This window comes from Anomaloglossus baeobatrachus, assembly GCF_048569485.1.
Source record: "Anomaloglossus baeobatrachus isolate aAnoBae1 chromosome 5 unlocalized genomic scaffold, aAnoBae1.hap1 SUPER_5_unloc_20, whole genome shotgun sequence".
NCBI classification, from domain to species: Eukaryota; Metazoa; Chordata; class Amphibia; order Anura; family Aromobatidae; genus Anomaloglossus; species Anomaloglossus baeobatrachus.
This window is the reverse complement of record NW_027441796.1, coordinates 53,818-76,298: the sequence shown is the minus strand read 5'-3', so window position 1 is coordinate 76,298 and position 22,481 is coordinate 53,818. Positions and strand designations below refer to the sequence as shown.

The 22,481-nt window shown below is 48.2% G+C and overlaps 1 protein-coding gene across 1 annotated transcript in view; it reads right to left on the bottom strand.

The window, feature by feature from the left end:
- The window catches only part of LOC142258986 (uncharacterized), an 88,381-nt gene that overhangs the window by 29,465 nt on the left and 36,435 nt on the right, over nt 1-22,481 (bottom strand). Inside the window, exon 4 of the mRNA XM_075331527.1 lies at nt 14,954-14,966. Coding sequence (XP_075187642.1) covers nt 14,954-14,966 — 13 coding nt within the window. The remainder of the gene's footprint in view (nt 1-14,953; nt 14,967-22,481) is intronic.

Here is a 22,481-nt window from a genome sequence, read left to right as displayed (position 1 = left end):
TAAAAGATTTCCTTTTTATTTGACAGTTCCTACGCGTTTCAGAGACATCCGTCTCCTTCCTCAGGAAAAGAAATCATATTACAGCAAGGCCGCTTGGACCTATATATAAGGAGCAAACAGCCATGTATGCATTAAGGACTGCCTGTATGACTCAGAGCTGATGACTCAGAGCCACATGGTAAAGAAGAAAAAAAAAAAGGGGAAGATGGAACAATCGTGAACAACAGAAAAAAGTGTCTGAAACAGCATGATCCCAAGAAACATGGATAATTCCAACAAAGGGAATACTTAAAAAATAAATAATAAATTGTTGGAATTATCTATGTTTCTTATTTATTTTTTCAGTATTCCCTTTGTTGGAATTATCCATGTTTCTTGATATTTATTTTTTATTTTTTCAGTATTCCCTTTGTTGGAATTATCCATGTTTCTTGGGATCATGCTGTTTCAGACACTTTTTTCTGTTGTTCTCGATTGTTCCATCTTCCCCTTTTTTTTTTTTTTTTTTTTTTTCTTCTTTACCATGTGGATCTGAGTCATCAGCTCTGAGTCATACAGGCAGTCCTTAATGCATACATTAGAGAAATACTAGAGAAATACTTTGGCGTAGTGTTGGGGCTCTATTGCATTGATCAATTCAGTAGCTAAATTTCTCTTGATTCATATGTTCATGGCAGTAATGCAGATTCCATTTTTCCCATATTCACTCTTACATATAGCTATTGGATTTTTCAAGTCAGTATTCACACAGCAGTTTCTGCTATTTCATGTATTCCCCTTACATAGTCACTGGTGTGCATACCTTATCTCCCCATAGACATCTTAATGCATACATGGCTGTTTGCTCCTTATATATAGGTCCAAGCGGCCTTGCTGTAATATGATTTCTTTTCCTGAGGAAGGAGACGGATGTCTCTCAAACGCGTAGGAACTGTCAAATAAAAAGGAAATCTTTTAATTTACATGCATCAGTGGTTTTTAGCGCGGCATAAACCCGGTCTTCTCTTCTACCTGTGTGATACAAAATTCCTCTCCCGGGGCTGCAGCTAAACCACCGGGCACTCACAGGCTATCATAAGGGGTTGTGACTGGCACAACCTCACCAGGTGAGTGCTTCTTTGTCTTGTCTGTCTACCCTCATACCGGGTAAGACCCTATTGCGCTTTTTTCCCTCCTACAGTTTTACAAGTTCTTCTGAATAAGTGAGTATGCCATGAGGTCTACACAGACCTCTGGCCATCTCACTTAAGTCCATGTTGCTCAGCTGTGGATAGTCTATGGTTCTATTTGCCGGGACAGTCCATCAGCATTCTGGTGTTGGCTTCCACGCTTGTATTGGATGGAGAAGCTGTAGATAGTCCCTTGTACAGCGATAGGGTTGGAAGGACAAGCTTCCCTTTTTGTCCTCCTTTACTCAAACTGTGTTTCCTGCACTCACAAATCGGCATTGTAGATCTCCCACATCATTTCCTAGGAGAATATCTGCAGGCAGGCCGCTCATCACTCCAACCACACATTGCTTGACTCCAAAGCCAAAGTCCAGATCTACAGTTGCCTTTGGGATATTCCTCCTTTGTCCTCCAGCCAATTCAATAACAATCCCTGGTCCATGATGTATCACCTCTGGCCGAGCCACCCGGGGATCAACTATTGTGAGAAATGCCCCAGAGTCACAAAATCCAATAACTCTCTGTCCATCCAGCACAACCTCCTGTAAGTGCTTACTTTGATGGTAGTTCGGCTGTAGAGAATGAACAGGTCAATTTGGTGCAAGGTCATTACTTAAACGACCAGCAGGGCAAGTATTTTGCAAATGCCCAGGTTGCCCACATCAATAACATCTCCTCTGCATCGTACTCCTTCCAATGTGCATTCTGGAGAAGGCAGTAGGAGAACCTGGTGACAAAGGCCGGAGGCCATACACTCCAACAGAGGCATCTATGGTGCAGGGGTCAGTGGTACACTCCAGTGGAGGTTGTATGAACTCTTCCTCAGGCGGAATGGAGTGCACAAAATGTACCGGACGAGATGTAGGTGTGTGGGGGTCCCTCTGAATCCTTGCGGGACAATTGGATTGCAGGTGCCTAGGTTGCCCGCACCCATAACATCTCCTCTCTGTAATTCCCTCAGCGTGTGGTCGGAACTGTTGGGGCCCAGAATCGTGAGCCGTGGTTGTCTTTGGCCTGCAGCTGCATGGAGGGGCAGATATAACTGGAGAGGGCTGGGGAGCAGGCTGTGGGTAATAGTCCAGAAGCCCCTTCCATTGCGGTCGGATAGTAAGGGCTTCATCAGCCAGGGCTGCAGCTCGATCCAAGGTGCACGGCGTGCGCTCTCTGACCCATTCCCATAATTCTGAGGGACACTTGTAAAGAAATTGTTCTATAAGAAATACCTGCATAACGTCTTCCACAGTGAAAGCGTCTTCCGCTTCCAGCCATCCCCGACATGCCTGGGACATCTTATGGGCATACATCGTAAACAATCCCCACGTGGTGCATGGGAGGTCTCAGAACTGTGCCCTATGTGAGTCTGGGGTGATGGCATGGTAATCTAAGGTAGTCCGCTTTACAATGTTATAAACCCGGTTCCGCTGTGAGTTAATGGTGCGATAAGCCTCTGCCAGGCTTCCGTTTCAGGAGTCCCACTAACAAACGCCTCCAGCCAGAGTGGGGAACCTCCATCACCGCACACTGCTACTCAAAGTCCTTGAAGAACCCTTCCACATCACCGGAAGCCTCATCAAATGGCTTGAAGTCCGCCCGGGTGACCCGCACAGGCTCCTGCATCGCTGGGTTTACACTCCAACTCACATTACTCCCTCTGTCGGACTCCATTGTTTCTTGTCTCCTCTGTGCTTGGCGAGCAGCCTGCTCCTTATATTCCTGAGATACACCGAGGCCAAGAGCTGCCATTTCTTCTTCTAACCACACCAGCCACTGGCTTTTTGGAGCAGGGTTCCCCGTCCCCAGTGCTTGTACGTCAGACATCTGGGAGGAGGTGGACTGGCTCGCATCCACCAGTAGATCAATTAAGGCCTCTTTACTCAGTCCCTGGTAGCTCAGGCCCAGATGTCTGGCTTTCTCCTATAGATTGGATATGGTCCAGTCTCTGTACTCACTCTGTTGGTGCATCTCCATTGGGCTGTGTTCTGTTCATCCCACCACTGCCACCAGTTGTGACGGGGTCCTTCTCCCATATCATACAATCAACAGAGCGAGAGATGGCTGTACCATCCAAAAAGCATTTATTCCAAGCAAATCAAATGGTCCATAACATAATCCACAAAACAGAGGGTAACATTGTCCAGTAATGGCATAAATGTCCAGGGAATCAGTCACAATCCTCCAGCAGTCCTTTTCCAGGCAAATGGGGGTTTCTCACAGTCTCTCTGGCATGCTGGCCGCAGCCTCAGCTTTTCCCTGCCAGAGGATCAATCTTGTTCCTTCTACTTCTCAAACAGACTGACTGTATCTCCCTGGTAAGCAAAGAGGTTACAGTAGGTGGACTCTAGGCCCACCTCCCCTCACACCCAGGGTCGGAAGTTCCACAAGAGGCTATAACCTTGCACTTACTTAAAAACAATACAATGTACACACAAGCAGTACAAATAATGGACAGTGAACCAAGCTTAAAATAGGAATCTGTACAGCAAGATACACCTCACCCCATATCCCACCATCACACTCAATATGTCCTAATATAATGGGTATGGTAGCTAGATGTATTAATAATATTGAATGGTTTTTTTACCTCGTACACACACGACTCCGCTCCGTACACCTCGTACACACACGGCTCCGCTCACCTCGTACACACGCAGCTCCGCTCCGTACACCTCGTACACACGCGGCTCCGCTCCGTACACATTGTACACACGCGGCTCCGCTCCGTACACCTCGTACACACGCGGCTCCGCTCCTTACACCTCGTACACACGCGGCTCCGCTCCGTACACCTCATACACACGCGGCTCTGCTCCGTACACCTCGTACACACACGGCTCTGCTCCGTATACCTCGTACACACACGGCTCTGCTACATCCACACTCAGTGGCGTAACTAGAGTGTGATGGGCCCTGAAAAAACGAGCATTTTTTATTGCGTTTGCGTGTTTTTTCACCTGCTTGTTTTTGAGAATTTTTTAGTCATGGTGATCATGGGGGTTCAAGTGCTGTACCCCCGTGGTCACCTGATCTCAAAGCCAGGACCTGTCTCTCGCTGCCAGGAGTAGTACCCGCGCCGCTCTCAGCAGTTTAACCCTCTAAATGCTGCAATCAATGTGATTACTGCATTCAGAAGGCAGGGAGAGACATCGCTTACCCCTCCCCTGGCGATCGGGTCCTTGTAGTGCAATCACAGGGACCCGATCGTTGCCATAGTAACCCTGGGTCATCACCATGATGACCCCGGTTTACTGAGGCATGGATCCCCTCACAAACCAGGGTACCTACGTCACCAGAGTTCCCTGCAACAAGGCCCCGAGGTAAAGACCACAAAGCCTAGGTGCAGGAAACCCTGGTGACATCACAAGGTGAACTGAGTTCATGCCGGCGGATCTGCAGGAAACCCCGGTGATCCACAGGCATGAACTCGGATTCACCTTGTAATATCACCGGACTTCCCAGAAGCAATGTCCTGCAGTACAGACTGTGAGATGAGGAAATGGCTGCAGGGAGCCCCAGTGACGTCAAAAAAGCATATAACACACAAAAATTCAACGTGGGCATTACATATACATATGCGCTTTTTCCTGCATTTTTCACTGACCCCATTGAAGTCAATTGGTGAAAAAGCAGGAAAAACTTCAGAAACAACTGACACGCTGCTTCTTTTTTCAGCAACAAAAACTATAAGGGAAAAAAGAAGCAGCATGTGCACAGCAAGTCAGGATTCTCAGACTTTGCTGGGATGATTTTTCTTGCTTTTAATCAATTAAAAAAGCAAGGAAAAACGCACGAAAAAAGCAATGTGGGCACAAGGTCTTCTGTGTATGTAGCTGAGCACTGCACAGTAATTTAGCTGTATTTAGATACAGGTGTGGAGCCCCGCAAACGCTGTGTCGGTGCATTACCTTCAGGGACTCCACGTAGCTGGTTCTTGTCACAGGTAGGAGATCTTCTTCTTGTCGTGACGCCACTCTCAGTATTGCGGCCAGTAGGGACCGCCACTGCAGGTTGAGGGTCGCCTGGGGCTGATGGTATGTGCAGTTAGTTGTAATAGCCTCCTGAGAGTGAGGCAAGCCCCAGGGCCCTGTGTAGATGTGTAGGACTACAAGGCGCAGAATGACTCAACACAGGCAGGATGTCTTTCAGGGTTTTTACTCACTTCAGGTGGCAGGGTGAGTAACCCGGGCGTAGCTGGGATGAACCAGATGGGAACCAGGTATCCTTCAGGCTGACTTTATGAGGGTGACTACTGACTCGCCTTCCTTAGCCCTTGGTGGTTTGGGGTGACCCCGACTTTGAGTCCCTATGGGGGTCACCCAGGGAAGATGCTGCAGCCTCTCTCCCCCTTTTGTTTGCCGTTTGCTTGTTCCCCGGACCAGGCCACTCCAGCTGCTTGCCTCCTGTGACCTATGGGCCCTCACTGCGGTTACGTGGCTGCGGCTTTTGTGGTGTTGTGGTGTGGGCTTTGAGAGCCCCACACCGGCAGGTTTAGCAGAAGAAAGCTGGATCTATCTTCGCTTCGGGATCTGCCGCCCGGTTGGGCCTGGTGCTCTCTAGCAGTCTCCTTACTTCCCACTCCGTGCTTTCTCTCTAGCTGAAGCTGGCTTTCAGGTAGCACTCCTAGTTGACCGTTCTCCCCCGTCAGTAGCCACTGCGCGGGCGCTGTTAGACAGCAACAGCCCCACAGGTCTGCTCCTCACTGAGCCCTATGGAGTTCTCTGCTCTAACTGACTCACTGCCCCTCCTCTCCTGTTCTTGCCTACGCCACCTAGCAACCAGATTCTCTTACCACACCCCTTGAGAGGAGATAATTAATAATAATAATTTTATTCATTTATATAGCGCTATTAATTCCACAGCGCTTTACATACATTTGCAACACTGTCCCCATTGGGGCTCACAATCTAGAGTCCCTAACTGTATGTCTTTGGAGTGTGGGAGGAAACCGGAGTACCCGGAGGAAACCCACGCAAACACGGGGAGAACATACAAACTCCTTGCAGATGGTGTCCTTGGTGGGATTTGAACCCAGGACCCCAGCGCTGCAAGGCTGCAGTGCTAACCACTGAGCCACCGTGCCGCCCGGCTTTTGGCCCCCTCCACTATTCCAGTGAAGGTCCAGGCTTTTCCCCCTCCTGGGATCCCCAGGGGTCCTCTCATGGGTACATGTGTGAGACCTGATCACTATGCGCCTGTGTACCACACCCCTGTCAGCCTTCTGGATTACCTGTATTGTACTGTCCCCAGCATGGGTGCAGTACTCAGTGGTGCCTGACCAGGTCAGGGGCGCCACATTCCCCCTTAGTTATCACCAGCATGTCCTCGGGCTGCAAGACAACATTTTAAAATGCATAAAACATTAAAACATGTAAAACATTTAAAAGCACCAGGTACCATACATCACCACCCTCCACCCACAAGTCCGTTAACCCACCCAAAACCCTTTCACGTTGGCCGCGACTTCAGCCACTTCTGGCAGGATGTAGAGGCGGCTTACATGGGCTGGTGGTTTCAGGGTATACCTGGCCTGGTGGATCCGCGCCTTCAGCCTCTTCTGGCAGGATGCAGAGGCGGCCTCCACAGTTGGTGCTGACCAGGTACCCTCTTTGTGGTGGAGAGCCAGGCCCCATAAACAGGCATGCTCTCTGGTCGCAGGTGAGCCAAGGCCCTATATACGGACGGGCTCCTCCTGGTTGCAGACGAGCCAAGCCCCTAAACAGGCTGACTCTGGTGGTGGTGGTGCCCTCTGGTGTAACTATTTACACTGCGAGAGTTTGTGGCTATAGCCAGTTCATAGCCTTAAGGTTTATGGTTTTTCTCACAATAGTTTTTGTGGGCACATGCTTAAACGTGAACGTTGCAAAACAAACTTTTTCAAAACTTTAACTGATAACTTCTTTCTTTACTTTACTTTACTCCTCTTTACCAGGGCTTGAGCCTGTATGGCGGTGGCACCTGCTGCTTTCCTGCTCTCTGTCGTCGTCTGTGGTCGTCTCATCCGTAGGTTCTTTTTCTCTGCTTTGTCTTCCTTCTCTTTCTTTAGGACTTTGTGTTACGTCCAGGGCATACAATCCTCTTTCACCTTGATGCATAGTAAACTGGACTGAATCTCCCATCTTTAGATTTCTGCCAGGGTGTCCTCTAGGCAGATGAGCTCTCACATCTCTTCTGTTGACAAATATCCCTTCTTTGATACCAGGTGCTACGATGAATCCATATCCACTTCTCAGATTAAAATCCTCCACTACTCCTCTGAAAAGGGGTCCTCTGGCCTGGGCTTTGGACCTTCTCAGGGCTCGTTTTTCTTGCAGGTCTCTGGCGGTGACTTCTCTCTGCTCTGGAGATGACGGTGCAGAGGATAGTTGCGTTCTGTTGCGGTGTGTCTTACGGGCTGGATTCTGTAGGGTGCAGCTCACAAACTCCCAGGTAAGGCTTTTGGGCAGATCTTCTTCTGCAGATGGTGTCAGGTCTTCCTCATCCCAGCGAGAATAAGGCAGCATCTCTGGCTCTGGGTATGGCTCTGGAGTCAGCCCCTCAACCTCCTGGCCTCCTCCCCCCCTTAGTTCTTCCTGGCACTCCTTGGGTAGCAGTGCTGGGGATGGACTTCTTTCTGCCGGCCCAGGTGGGGAACTCTTTGCCGTGGTTGCTGCGGGAGCTGTCGGGATACTCTTTGGGGTGTGCGGAGGGAGCATGTACCGCTCCACCATCTCCCGTGGGAACTTAGCTTCCAGGTCGGCTTTTAGCTGCCAGTATGCGGAGTCCTCACCTACCAGGGATTGCCTAGCAGGGACTTCCTGAACCTGGGGAGCCTTGTCTGCTCTGGCCTTGCGGGCCGGGGTAAATGGTACGTCAGCCTTGTCTTGGCGGGCCGCGCCTGGCATGGCGGCGGCCTGGTCTTGGCGGGCCGCGCCTGGCATGGCGGCGGCCTGGTCTTGGCGGGCCGCGCCCCGTATGGCGACGGCCTGGTCTTGGCGGGCCGCGCCCTGTATGGCGGCGGCCTGGATCGGCGTCGCAGCTGCGATGGGATCCGTGCAGGCTGGGCTGGGCGTCGCTGCAGGGACCGGGGCTTGGCGGGCCGAGCAGGGCATCGCTGCGGCGGCCGGGGCTTGGCGGGCCGAGCAGGGCCTCGCTGCGGCGGCCGGGTCTTGGCGGGCCGAGCAGGGCATCGCTGCGGCGGCCGGGGCTTGGCGGGCCGAGCAGGGCATCGCTGCGGCGGCCGGGTCTTGGCGGGCCGAGCAGGGCATCGCTGCGGCGGCCGGGTCTTGGCGGGCCGAGCAGGGCCGAGCAGGGCATCGCTGCGGCGGCCGGGTCTTGGCGGGCCGCACCTGGCGTGGCTGCGGCCTGGTTCAGCGTCGCCGCACCGGGCGCCTCTTCAGGGACCGCGGGCGTGGCAGTAGGGGTCGGGGCACTTGCGCTAGCCGGGGCATCACTCGACTCACCCATCGTTGGCAGCATCGGGGTCTGAGTTGTCACCGCCCGATCTGGCACTCGGTGCGCGGCTCTCTCCTCGTAGGCCCGAACCGCCGCGGTCATCCATAGGAACTCCTCGCGTCCCTCTCTGATCAGCCTTCCGACCCTGGCTTCTAGTTGATCGCAGAACTCGGCAAGCTCCCGACACCACCAGGCAGCGGAGCCTGGCTCTGGATCTCTGCTCTCAGACGCCATCTTCATTAGCAAGCTGCTGGCTTCTCCCCTGCTCCGCCGTCTCCGGACGCTTCCGCTCTCTTCGCTGGCAAGCTCCGAACTCTGCAGGGGATCTCTGGGTAGCCACACCTCTTCGTGGGCGGTAACTTCTTCCAGCGCGGGCTGCTGTTGTTTTTCAGCGCGCTTTTCATGGTGGCAATATGGCGGCGCTTCCAATTTTTCAAGCGGACCGCCCAGGCACATGGTCACCTGTCTGAACAGGTCTAGTCCTTATCCTGTTCGTGACGCCAGATGTGGAGCCCCGCAAACGCTGTGTCGGTGCATTACCTTCAGGGACTCCACGTAGCTGGTTCTTGTCACAGGTAGGAGATCTTCTTCTTGTCGTGACGCCACTCTCAGTATTGCGGCCAGTAGGGACCGCCACTGCAGGTTGAGGGTCGCCTGGGGCTGATGGTATGTGCAGTTAGTTGTAATAGCCTCCTGAGAGTGAGGCAAGCCCCAGGGCCCTGTGTAGATGTGTAGGACTACAAGGCGCAGAATGACTCAACACAGGCAGGATGTCTTTCAGGGTTTTTACTCACTTCAGGTGGCAGGGTGAGTAACCCGGGCGTAGCTGGGATGAACCAGATGGGAACCAGGTATCCTTCAGGCTGACTTTATGAGGGTGACTACTGACTCGCCTTCCTTAGCCCTTGGTGGTTTGGGGTGACCCCGACTTTGAGTCCCTATGGGGGTCACCCAGGGAAGATGCTGCAGCCTCTCTCCCCCTTTTGTTTGCCGTTTGCTTGTTCCCCGGACCAGGCCACTCCAGCTGCTTGCCTCCTGTGACCTATGGGCCCTCACTGCGGTTACGTGGCTGCGGCTTTTGTGGTGTTGTGGTGTGGGCTTTGAGAGCCCCACACCGGCAGGTTTAGCAGAAGAAAGCTGGATCTATCTTCGCTTCGGGATCTGCCGCCCGGTTGGGCCTGGTGCTCTCTAGCAGTCTCCTTACTTCCCACTCCGTGCTTTCTCTCTAGCTGAAGCTGGCTTTCAGGTAGCACTCCTAGTTGACCGTTCTCCCCCGTCAGTAGCCACTGCGCGGGCGCTGTTAGACAGCAACAGCCCCACAGGTCTGCTCCTCACTGAGCCCTATGGAGTTCTCTGCTCTAACTGACTCACTGCCCCTCCTCTCCTGTTCTTGCCTACGCCACCTAGCAACCAGATTCTCTTACCACACCCCTTGAGAGGAGATGGAGGCTTTTGGCCCCCTCCACTATTCCAGTGAAGGTCCAGGCTTTTCCCCCTCCTGGGATCCCCAGGGGTCCTCTCATGGGTACATGTGTGAGACCTGATCACTATGCGCCTGTGTACCACACCCCTGTCAGCCTTCTGGATTACCTGTATTGTACTGTCCCCAGCATGGGTGCAGTACTCAGTGGTGCCTGACCAGGTCAGGGGCGCCACACAGGACCTGGCTGTGCTGCTTTCAACAAACTGCTGCAAATACTTCCCCACTGCTCACAGTGTGACTGATTCTGTGGGCTGGCGACCCTAATCACCTTATCAGACTCAACCCCCCCCCCCACCAAATCCCAAAGTGTCCAAAGCAGCACCGTGAACGGTTTACATTAAGATAGCATAGAACTTCAAGAAGGTCAGAAGCTTTCCTGCCATACAGCTCACCCCTCTCCACCTGGTCGCACATAAGTAAATAAACGATCAGACGCTGTCGGTGACTGTGTGACGCCCTGGCAAAACCAGGTAGTCACAGATAGGCCCCCGCATAACACCTTCCCTCACTAAGAAACACACAGCCAACCTAGAAACCCTAGTCAACCCCCTTAAAGAAAGATAGACACACCAGTGGGCGTGACCAGGCGTTTGGACACGCCCACCCAGGGGTCTAGAAAGCCCGGGGCGGGAAAACAGTAGTTAGTTCTGTGTAGAGTTCAGTTTGGAGAGGAGTGTGGGCTGGAGCTAAGTGTAGCTCCAGCAGGAAAAGTTCGAGTTGAACGGTACCAGGGTAGGAGCCCTGGTGCCTCTGGCTAGGAGGCAGACGGTGGTCTCCATCAGCAGGAGACAGGAAGATGGCTCGGCAGAACCAAGGTGGACTGGGACAGGGTTGTAGCCCGCCGGTACCAACACGGGGAATCGACCCGGAAACCGTAGCACAACAGGGGGTACTTGGACCCTGAAGCCAGAACCAGAAACAAGCGGACTGGTTAATTCACCGATTGAGGCCAGGACTAGAGGTCCTGTCCCACCCAAAGTCCCTCATAGAAGACAACAGCCCACCGATAGGGATAGGAGGTCACAGCCAGGGCCCATAGATCCCACGGGCCAGCGTCTGCGGGCACGGCTCCTTAGGCCACATCCAGCTGGGAGAGGACTCCTTAGTTTCACACTAGGAAGCCCACCTTACACAAAACAGTGCAGAGGAAAGGATAGAGACCACCAGCCGGGTGGGAGACCCAAATGCAACCGGCCGCGGCACCGGCCACCAGCACCTTGGTTTACCAGAGGCTTGTGTGGTTTATTAACTGTGAGTAAACAAACACTCCCAGCGGTCGCTATACCCTGCACGGAGACACTAGGTCCCGGCGCGGCCATCACTACCCACGGAGGGGTTAACAACTAGCTGCCACAACCTCTCCCCCGGGTGCCCCACAACAGCAGCGGTGGTGTCCCATTTCACCACACACCGTGTTTGGCATCACGAACTTAATACGGCCTAGCCTGTACATCTACGTCCCCCCTTTTTATTCGGTGTGTCCGCGAGACCCCCTAGTCCGGAGACCCTCGAGCCACCACCCCAGGAGGCCCGGATCCGAGCAGCGCCAGCTGCTGGCACGGGGGCGGCACAACTGCACAGAGCAATGGGAAGGGAGGCAGAGTATATACAGCAATGGCTGCGCTGCTGGGACGGAGAGGCACGGTAAGGGCTGCCTCACAAACATGTGTCGGTCACTGCACTGCTGCCCTCACCTGATCTATCTCCTGCAGACGCCAGCAGCACAGTGTACAGTAATCACAGGCAGAGACTGGAGGGGGCGAAGCTCAGCGCTGCCCGTCCACTTCTATGAAAATGCACGAACAGCGCAGCTCCTCACTCACTGACAGGAGCAGCTGCTGATCTGCAGCGCGGGCCCCTAACCCTGCGGGCCCAGTCGCAATGGCGACCCCTGCGACCGCGGTAGTTACGCCCCTGCTCACACATATTAATTGCAACACTGCAAACGTTATTTATTTGACAAACTGTGAAATTTGCAGCAGACAATATGTGGGGTGTACAATGAATAAATGAAAAAAGAGAATACGTAAACATCTTTCTGATGCTGTCAATTTACCGCTAGCAGGAGCTTCTGTGGTATCCCGACATTTTTCTCAGGTGCATGGGGGTGATGTCAAAGGTTTTTCCTTTATAGGTATTGAACAGGTTAAGAGACCAGAGAGAGAGGGTAATTACCATAAAAAAAAATTAGCGAGTGAAAGCAAATGGATGTTTTTTCTGGAGACCAGGCTTCCATATGGTTTTACCAATAGGATGGACCTGGCAATACACTATGGTTAATTTATGATACTTTGTTGGTTGTCTGGTTTCCCTTTCTCCATTGTTGTATGTTCCTCTATATATTTTTTGATATTCTTTGATACATTTTCTAACAGTCTGTTCTGTAATACAATTGCCTACTTTACATGTTTTTATATTTGTCTTGCGATTTTTTTTGTTTGATTTCTTTGTCTGTTTTTATCCATGGGTTGATGCCAGACATATGTTGTATTTTGGTTTATTTCACTAGCTTTGTTCACATTCATGCTGGTTTTCTCTTGCTGGTTTTGGTCGGTGTGGAGTTAATGCTCTGGTCATTATATACACCTGTTTTCATCCACAGCCTTTTTTGGTCCATGGGTGGGTTCATTTTTTTAAGAGCATGTCCACACTTCAACACCAGCTTGGGACCATGAAGAAGGCGGCTTTATACCGCCGAAACGCGTAGTCTGCCATAGCATGTATCCTGCACTTTAATTTTGAGCTCTGGAATCTTTTAATTTGCTCAATAAAGCTGGATTTTACTACTACTACCTGAAGTCTTCTTACCTGCTGGAACTTCCTACAAGACTGCTATATATATATATATACCAACAACCTACCTTCTCATTCCCTGTGAGTGGTTAGTTGTCCTTCCTCATTCTCAGGTCCTCTGCCAGAGGCCTGGGAGTTTGAGGGTTCTACACAGGATCTTAGTTGTTCCCAGCACTCGCTTTTCTGGACAGAGTCCAGGTGTTGCTCCTGGAATCTGTTGCAGCCATTTTTCCAACTTAGGCTAGGTTCACACACTGCGTTTTTTTTACACTGCTTTTTAGCACAGAAACGCAGCGTCTTTAAAAAACGCATGAAAAAACGCAGGAAAGAATTGACATGTCCATTTTTTTTTTTTAAGCTCAAAAACGCAGCTTAAAAAAAAAGTTGTGTGCGGACTGCAAAAAATGAAAACTCATAGACTTTGCTGAGGAAGCAAAGTCATGCAGTTTTGAGGCCAAAAACGCACCCGAAAAACGCCGCGAAAAACGCACTGTGTAAACTTACCCTTAGGGGTCACTGCTCCAAGGGCTCCTATCACCACTGGAATCACTGTTACCTTCACCTTCCACATCTTCTCCAGTTGTTCTTTAAGGCCCTGGTATTTCTCCAGCTTCTCATATTCCTTCTTTCTGATGTTACTGTTATTAGGCACTGCCACATCTATTATCATTGCGGTCTTCTGATCCTTGTCTACTATTGTCGCGGGCGGGGAGGAGGGTGTCAGCACACTACGCTCACCCCTTCTTCTCGGGTCCGGCGGCTGCTGCTCAGTGGTGGCTCGAGCGGTGGGCCGGATCCCGGGGGTTTCTCGAGCGGCACTCCTCGCCCGTGAGTGAAAGGGGTTTGTTGGGTGCGGGGATTGTTTATAGTCCGTGACGCCACCCACGGTTGTGGTGATTTCACCACCGCTGCTCTATATGGGGATCCCGGGGATGGTGATGCGGAGCAGCCAGATGTTGTGTTGCCCCTCTGTGGGTAGGGGTTGGTGATCCCGGGGCCCGGTGACGGTTTGGGAGGTGCAGGGCCTGGTGGGCGCAGGGACGCGGGGGCAGCGCTGTGCCTTGCGGCACTGTGGCACTCACTCAGCCTGAGACGTTGACACAGTTTGTACGGTAAACCAAACGGCTGGTAAGACGGTCCCACGGACGGCTGCAATTGCTCTCCCAGTAGGTGACGGTGATGTCCCTCTTCCTTGCACCTTGTGTACTTGTTGGTTGCGATGGGTCCCCACCGGTAACCCGCTCCCCGGCTTCAAGCTGGGCCGGAGGAGCTCTACTCTTTGCCCGCAGGCGCTGGCCCTCAGAAACTGGTGCCCTGGCGGTGGCGGTGTCTCTGTTGTACAGGTTGGGCTGTTGCCTTCACTCGGGTCTTGGTTGTTGGGGGATCTACGTCCCCTTCACTGACGGATTCGGCAATTTACGGCGACTCCAAGCCTTGCTGGGGTCCGAGAGGCCCCTGCCCTGGTGCTGACTGTCCTTCGGAACACTGCTCCAGACCACCGGGCACACAGCCTACGGGGTCCTTCCAGGAACTTCCAAACGGTCCCCCTCCAGACAGTCACCGCCGTTGCTGACCTTGCTGACCTGTCCTGCACACAGCTGGACCACTTCAGGCTTTTCTCTCTCTCTGTCACCACTCTTGCTTTCCTCCTTTACTACCTTTCTTTCCTTCACTTTCACTTAGTTGTTTACTTTAGCCCTGGCTGGGCTACTCTACTCTTTACTCTCTCATGTCCCTCACTGGACTGCCTGGTACTTCCCGCCTCCAGAGCTGTGATCTCCTCGGTGGGCGGAGCCAACCGCCTGGCCCACCCCCTGGTGTGAATCATCAGTCTCTGGAGGAAGGCAACAAGAATTTTTGGTTCAGCTTAGATGTGTCTACCTGGGATGTAGGGTGTGATGGTGTGTGACCTGTGTCCCCTGGCTTGCCCAGGGCGACACACTATCACAATATCTGGTTGGTTAGCTACCACTTGCTTATCCGTCTGGATCTTGAAGTCCCACATGATTTTAGCCCTTTCATTCTCCACCACTTTTTCTGGGGTCTCCCACCTGCATGTAGGAGGACTTAGCCCATACACTGTACAGATATTCCTGTATACAATTCCCGCTACTTAGTCGTGGCGTTCGGTGTACGCTGTTCCTGCTTGCATTTTGCATCCTGCCACTCTATGTTGGATTGTTTCCGTGGTTTCTTTAGGCCTAAAACACACTTCCGCATAAAAAACGTACGTGTGACACGGTCCGTTTTTCGGGTCGGTGTTCAGTTTTTTATGGGTGTTTCTCCGGTACGTATGGCATCCGTGTGTTGGCGTATGCTCTCCGTGTGTACGTGTGAAGGGTCCGTATTGGCATAAAATACGTACGTATGCCATCCATGTGCCGTCCGTTTTTACAGATCCGCATTCTTAACCAAATAATGTTGTTAAGCCTTCATCATGAGATCCTGGTGTGCTAAATTGGTCAATTTAGGTCCCACATTGTTGGAAAAGGTTTAAAACCTCTTCAAAACATTGATTTTCGCATCTTCCACTCATTAGACTGACTGCAAAATGTCTCTCTCCAATGAAGCAACCATGTATTTGCTATGGTTGATATCTAGGCGATTTGGGGTTAGGAGACATATGATTGAAAAAGAACCACCTGTTGAAAAGAGGATGTGGATCCACCCCTTTGTCAAACTAAGGAAGACGCATGGCCATGTTAATATTCTTTATGGAGAAATGCGCAAATTTCCACCTAAATTCCAAGCCTACTGCCATATCACCATTCCATCATTTGACAACATCCTTGGCCTAGTGTAGCACCAATTGAAGCATCAAGACACCTGTATGCGGCTCAGCATCTCCCCAGAGGAACGATTGTTGGTTACTTTACGGTAGGTGTCAAAATGTATACACAGATGTTAGTTTGTTGGTTTGAAATGTGTTTCTATGTTCACACATGCTGCTAAAACCCAGATGTAAACACATACCTCAATGTATGATAGTTACAACCTTTTAATATCCCATAGCAGCACTTTAGAGTCAAATAACATGGTCACATTGCCTAATTTTCCCATTCAAACATGCAATAGAAAAATTATACCAGATTCAAAACTCAAAAAATCATGTTTATTAAACAAAATTATTAGTAAATTTCCAATATGGAAATAAACGACTATTCTTTCATATTTCCAAAAAAACCATAATAAATTTGACACACATTGTATGTATCCAGCCATTGTATTAAACATTAGTAACTAAACCATATACCACTATCAAAAATATACATAGTAATGTCATGTCCTTCTTATTTTTAGTTACCTTGCAACTGGCCAATCCTTCAGCAGTCTACATTTTGAATTTTTATTGGGAAGATCGACCATTGGCATGATCATACTGCATACCTGCACTGTGCTATGGGAAACCCTTAAACATCAAGTCATGCAACAGTCTACATCACAGGATTGGTTGCGCATTTCAAAAGAGTTTTTTCAGATGACATAATTTCCGAACTGTATTGTCGCCATAGACGGAAAGCACATTAGAGTGAAGAAACCACCTAACTCTGGCTCAAGATTTTTTAATTTCCATAAGTTTTTTTCTGTAGTTATTTTGGCTTTGCTAGACACTAACTACTGTTTCCTTTTTGCGGATATTGGTGCCTATGGCAGTGCATCTGATGCTAGAATATTCAGAAGCTGACGTTTAGCAAGACGATTAATGTCTGACAACCAACATTTGCCTACACCCAGACCTTTACCTGGTACTAATGGCCCTAATGCACCATTTGTGATGGTTGCAGATCAGGGATTTGCCTTGTTGAGGCATTTGATGCGTCCTTATCCAAGACGAGGACTGGACAGATCAAAAGCCCAATTTAATAGCACCTTGGCCAGAGCACGTTGCTATGTGGAATGAGCCTTTGGCATTTTAGCATCAAGATGGCGCATTTATCAAACCACCATCCAGCTCCAACCAACCACCGTCAAGGCTGTCATGAAAGCTACAGTAATATTACATAATTAATGTAGATTACATGAAAGCAATGACGATGACATTGACGATTTGCCAGGTCTAAATGCCCCATTAGTAGGTAATGGTAGTAGAAGGACCAATTTGGTCACTTCTGGTCTACAAGTGAGGAATCAGTTTAAAGATTATTTTAGTTTAAATCTGCCTAATAATGTCTAATTAGGACATTGTCCTTTAGTTATATCACTCTGTTACATAATCAAAAACACATATGTTTCACAAGAGAGAAAATGCCCATACATAGGTTTATATTTTTCTGTTTTTTTTTGATTACTTGTATTTTTGTTGTTGAAAAAATAATTTAGAGTTATTGTATTCCCAATTATTACCAAATTATGGGTTTTTGTGTTTGCCAAATTAGTAATGATAAAGAATTAAATTTTTGGTTCACAAATTGTCACAAAACAAAGATTATGGTTTTGTTAATTAACCTATGTATGCCTGTTATCTTTTGCAAGACACCCTGTATTCTTTTAATTTTTATACAAAATTTGTTCTGAGACATTATCCCAGACAAACCACCATACTGTATTATGCAATAATGTCACGCAAACATAATTTGTTTGACACTATTGGAATACAAGTATGGGACCAGACCATATGCAGATACTGCATATTGGAAGGATTTTTCAATATAAATAAAGGTGTTTGAATGTGAATGTAGTAGGGTATGTGCGTGCATATTTTCCCAGAACACAGTTGTTATAAGTGGATGGTCATAACCTCATGTCCACAGCAAGGCAACATTACAACATGCAGGTACTGTTCTGAAAGTGATAGAGTAACGTTCTTTAGCATTTTGACCCATTATGAACAATAAAAACCTACACATATGGGCTATGTAATATGTAACATTTTTGAATGTTTAGAGAACAGCCCTAACCAAGAAAAATTCCAAAATGTTATTCTTACAATAACTATATCAAATTATGTGTCAACTAAATCATCTAGGCTAGTGATGCTTTCCTGAGTAGTCTCCATGGCATTGTCACCTACTGAATATGTTGGCTGCAGAACACTAGATGTTGTAGTAAGTGCCTGAACAGTGTTTACACTAGTGACATTTGTTGTGCTTGGAACAAACATTACTGTAGTTGTTTGACCAGATGGAAGACCAAGTGTAGGTGGAACATATTGTTATGACGGTAGAGGCTGAGTATGTCGGTATGTGAAGTTGGTAGGGTAAGGCTGACTTTGAAAGTACTGTTGCTGAGGATTAGGTGGCATATGGTAGGATGGTGGTTGATGTACTATTTGTGGTAGTATATGAACATTACTTACATTACTTGGATAGTTAATAGAGGGTTGCATAGGTGTCTGTTGGGGGCCTTGTTGGTAAAAAGATGGTTGTTGTTGTGATGGCATTTGTGTAAATTACGGGCCTGTTTGGTGTGGGATAGTTGTTGGTCTATTTTGTGAATCACTACCCAAGACTGCTGAGACCCCAACAAACCCACAACCAATCGTCCCATGTAATGAAGAATCAGACTCAGGTATATAAATCAGAACTCTCTTTATTTGGAGATTTAATAATCAAATCTCATCTTTTAGTGGATGGTGGTCAGTCACAGCCCAAAATATCAAACTAAAACCACTGAAATAAATCACAGTAAACCAGTACAAAGCGTTGTGCCGCAGCCGGACTCCCGGCGGGGGTAACTTTTGTACCAAAAAAACACCAACGTTGTTGAATTGACCGCTGTTGTGACTTAATCAAATATTATGAAAAACAAAAATCGTACAACTCATTGTGTCGCAGCCAGACTCCCGGCGCAAGTAAGCGAAACCAGTCAAAATAATTGTGTTGAAGCCGGACTCCCGGCGCACGTAGCTTTTACAGTACCAATCATTGTCTCACAGCCGGACTTCCAGCACAGGTAAGCGTCCACACTGAAACCATCAACGCTGACAAAGGGAGGGAGGGTGGGACAGCTGCCTCCGGGTTCCACAGAGTAGGGAGAGACCGGAAAAGGCAGGGAGTGAGACTATGAAGGGGGGAAGCAGGAGGAGGAGAGAAGAATTATTGGCTGCAAAAAACGGGGAGGAGGTAGAAAATTACATGGGACGACCAGATTAACCCCTTATTACGGGGCACAGCAGTCAGGGGGCACCCAGTCAAATACTGGAATGCTCCACAGACTGCTGAGACCCCAACAAACCCACAACCAATCATCCCATGTAATGAAGAATCAGACTCAGGTATATAAATCAGAACTCTTTATTTGGAGATTTAATAATCAAATCTCATCTTTTAGTGGATGGTGGTCGGTCACGGCCCAAAATATCAAACTAAAACCACTGAAATTAATCACAGTAAACCAGTACAAAGCGTTGTGCCGCAGCCGGACTCCCGGCGGGGGTAACTTTTGTACCAAAAAACCACCAACATTGTTGAATTGACCGCCAAGGAGGAGCAAAGTAGCAAACTGTGCTCCGACCCCCACCCAGAAACTAAGGCATGCTAAATACCAACCTGTAAACCAAAGAAATATCAACCCTAAGTCATGTTAAACGTATACCAGCGAGAAACAGAAGCTCTGAATCGTACGCCTCAAATAAAACGTGGCACTCCAGCATGAAGTGAACTCAACAATCCATCAATAGCCGCCCTGTCATACCTCGCGATGAATGACCTTTGAGTAAACCAATACAAGATCACAAGGAATGACCTGACTAAACCAGTATAAGCTCCTAAATCAACCTGGAACTCATCATAGTGAGAATCTACGTAGAAGAGGCAGAGGTCATCCCAAAAAGTAACATGTAAAAATGCGTCCAGTGAGGCACGGTGGCTCAGTGGTTAGCACTGCAGTCTTGCAGCGCTGGGGTCCTGGGTTCAAATCCCACCAAGGACACCATCTGCAAGGAGTTTGTATGTTCTCTCCGTGTTTGCGTGAGTTTCCTCAGGGTACTCCGGTTTCTTCCCACACTCGAAAGACATACAGATAGGGACTAGATTGTGAGCCCCAATGGGGACAGTGTTGCCAATGTATGTAAAAGCACTGTGGAATTAATAGCGCTATATAAATGAATAAAATTATTATTAATATTATTATTATCATAACTCTTTCGGCAAATCGTTCCTGCCAAATCTGGTCTCTGATGCCTTTCCAATGAATGTCCACTTCCACCTGCATAGCTCTCCATTCTCCGGGCTGCTCATGGTGAGCAGCCAAAAAATCCATAGCATGGATCTGACACCATCTGAAAAAGAGAAAATTGTTACCAAAGCAATAAACTGGTCTAATATACCTGAGGAAACAATCAGTACGTAAAGGCTCTGTGATTTGACCTTGGAATCCGAATTGAAAAGACCAATTGCAAAACTTACGGTATCATAACAAAGATCACCAGGACTTGTTCTGGGAAACAAAATTGTATTATTCCACTTCTCCTCCCATGATCGGGACACTGCAAATCTCCCAGTATGCAAAAACAGCGTAAAGGCGCATAACCACACCTACCAGTAGTAGCACCTACCTATTTTTAAGAGCTATATTTTTTTTTTAGTTTGACCATTCCAATCATTTTTATTTCTTTTTCTCATGATGGCCTTATTTCCTAATTTTTGTTGAAATTGATGTATAGTCAGCACCCTGCGTCGTATCTGGTGTGCAAATATGCAAGACTGCCCTATAGAGTATATCCTTCGCAATTAAAACACAGCCTTTAGGAATGCAAGAAAGGACTTTTTTTTTTTTTTATGACATAAATGAAATGGTATAACTGGAATAGACAATACAGTAAGATCAGTCTAGAAGTCATTTCAAGGCACCCGTACATGATTGAGGATATCCTGTAGAGAGAACCATTGGCAGTGTCTGATTCCATCTTAATAATTCCATCACCTGTACAATAAGGAAATACTGAAAAACACAACTATATATGTATATATGAGTAAAAGACCAGCTGCCAACCATTACATGGACTGGCAAAAATAAATAAAACTATTGGAAACCTAGATTACACGCTCATTTGGATTTTTTTTTTGGAAGCAACCACTGTGCAGTGAATGTATGGAGAAACATTGATTGCAAAAGAAAGGTCAGTAGAAACTAGGGACAGGGGAAAATTGGTCCAAGGATAGAAAACAAGGAACGCAATAACCAATACTTAAAGGCTCGGTGGTGTGAAAAAAGAAAACACTTAATAGTAAACATATGAAGAAACGGTGATCGAAAACGAATATCACTCACATCATGTTTTACCGTAAGCTCACCATGTTGTGGAGCCACCAAAGACTTCACTAGCATCAATAATCGAGCGCATCATGATGGAAATGGATCCCCTCCACTCGGGCATTGGGGCAAAACTTTCAGAGTATAATGAAAGCAAGGAGGAGCATAAGCAACGATACTTCACGGGTATGGGGAAACCAAACACTGAAGAACAATAACCTAATGGGCGATGTACCGGGGGGGTAAGGGGTTTAAGAATAGGAATGCTCATGTTTATGAACCAAAAGCAAAAAAAAGTCTGGGTGTGGTTATCAAGTGTAGTATCAATGGGAAACAACACAGCAATTCTAGGTGAAGTAACCAAACCCTAGACCCCGAGACCCCACAACGCACAGAACCGACAATATTTTTATAGGATTTTGTGATGGTGAAATGTAAAATGTCCACGAGTGGGACTGAACCCAGAGCTCTATCTGTAACCTGCACTTACCATTGAGCTATATCGTAATCACGGCAAAAGGCCAAGTTTGAAAAGGAAAAAAACAAATGAGGGAAAATCCCACCCGCTGAGGGAATCACTACCCGAAATGAACAAATAACCCATCAAAAAGGGTGCGGCTCCAAATACGGAACACTGGACCAAACAGAAAGGAACAAAACGTGGTTAATAAAGTTGAGAAGCATTAAATCATCAAGGTGGCGTATGATGGAAAGGCCCCGTCACGTAATAAATGACCATTAAAGGAAAGAAGTAAAATGACTGAATGTAATAACATGAATAAAACAACCCAAAGAAGGAATGTGTCATAAATTAAAGTCTGCAAAGCAACCAAAAGTGCAGAAAAAACGGTGACAGTGTATGATGATGCATGTTACTGATGTAAACCTGAGAGGAGATGGAATCGGATATCTACAGTATAATATATATTTCTATATATACACATACAAAAACACACTTGCGTAAATGTTATTATCGGATATATCGGGGCTAACAATGAACCCTTGGAAGACATTATTGGAAACACCATGGTTAAGGCTGAACACATGGACGCAGATCTACCTAAATTAATTATTGGTAATACCGACATTAAAAAATACTAACCCACTGAATAATTATTTTTCATATAAACGATCAAGTAATGGAGCCGCGACATCATCTAATAATGAATGGTTAATAATAATTAGGTAGGTGACCTGACGATAAGGGGCAGCAGAGGGGTGTCATAACAGAAACTGACCCTGAGCAGGTATGGATCCAGAGACCCCAGTATGGGAGAACAAGTAAAGCATCATGGGCAAACCCCCAAAAGCAAATGGCAACCCGGTAACTTAGCGTCTCACTGAGAAACGCGCGGGGATCAAATACTTGACGCCATGTTCTCATCCATTGCACTTTAATTAGTGGATGCCTACCT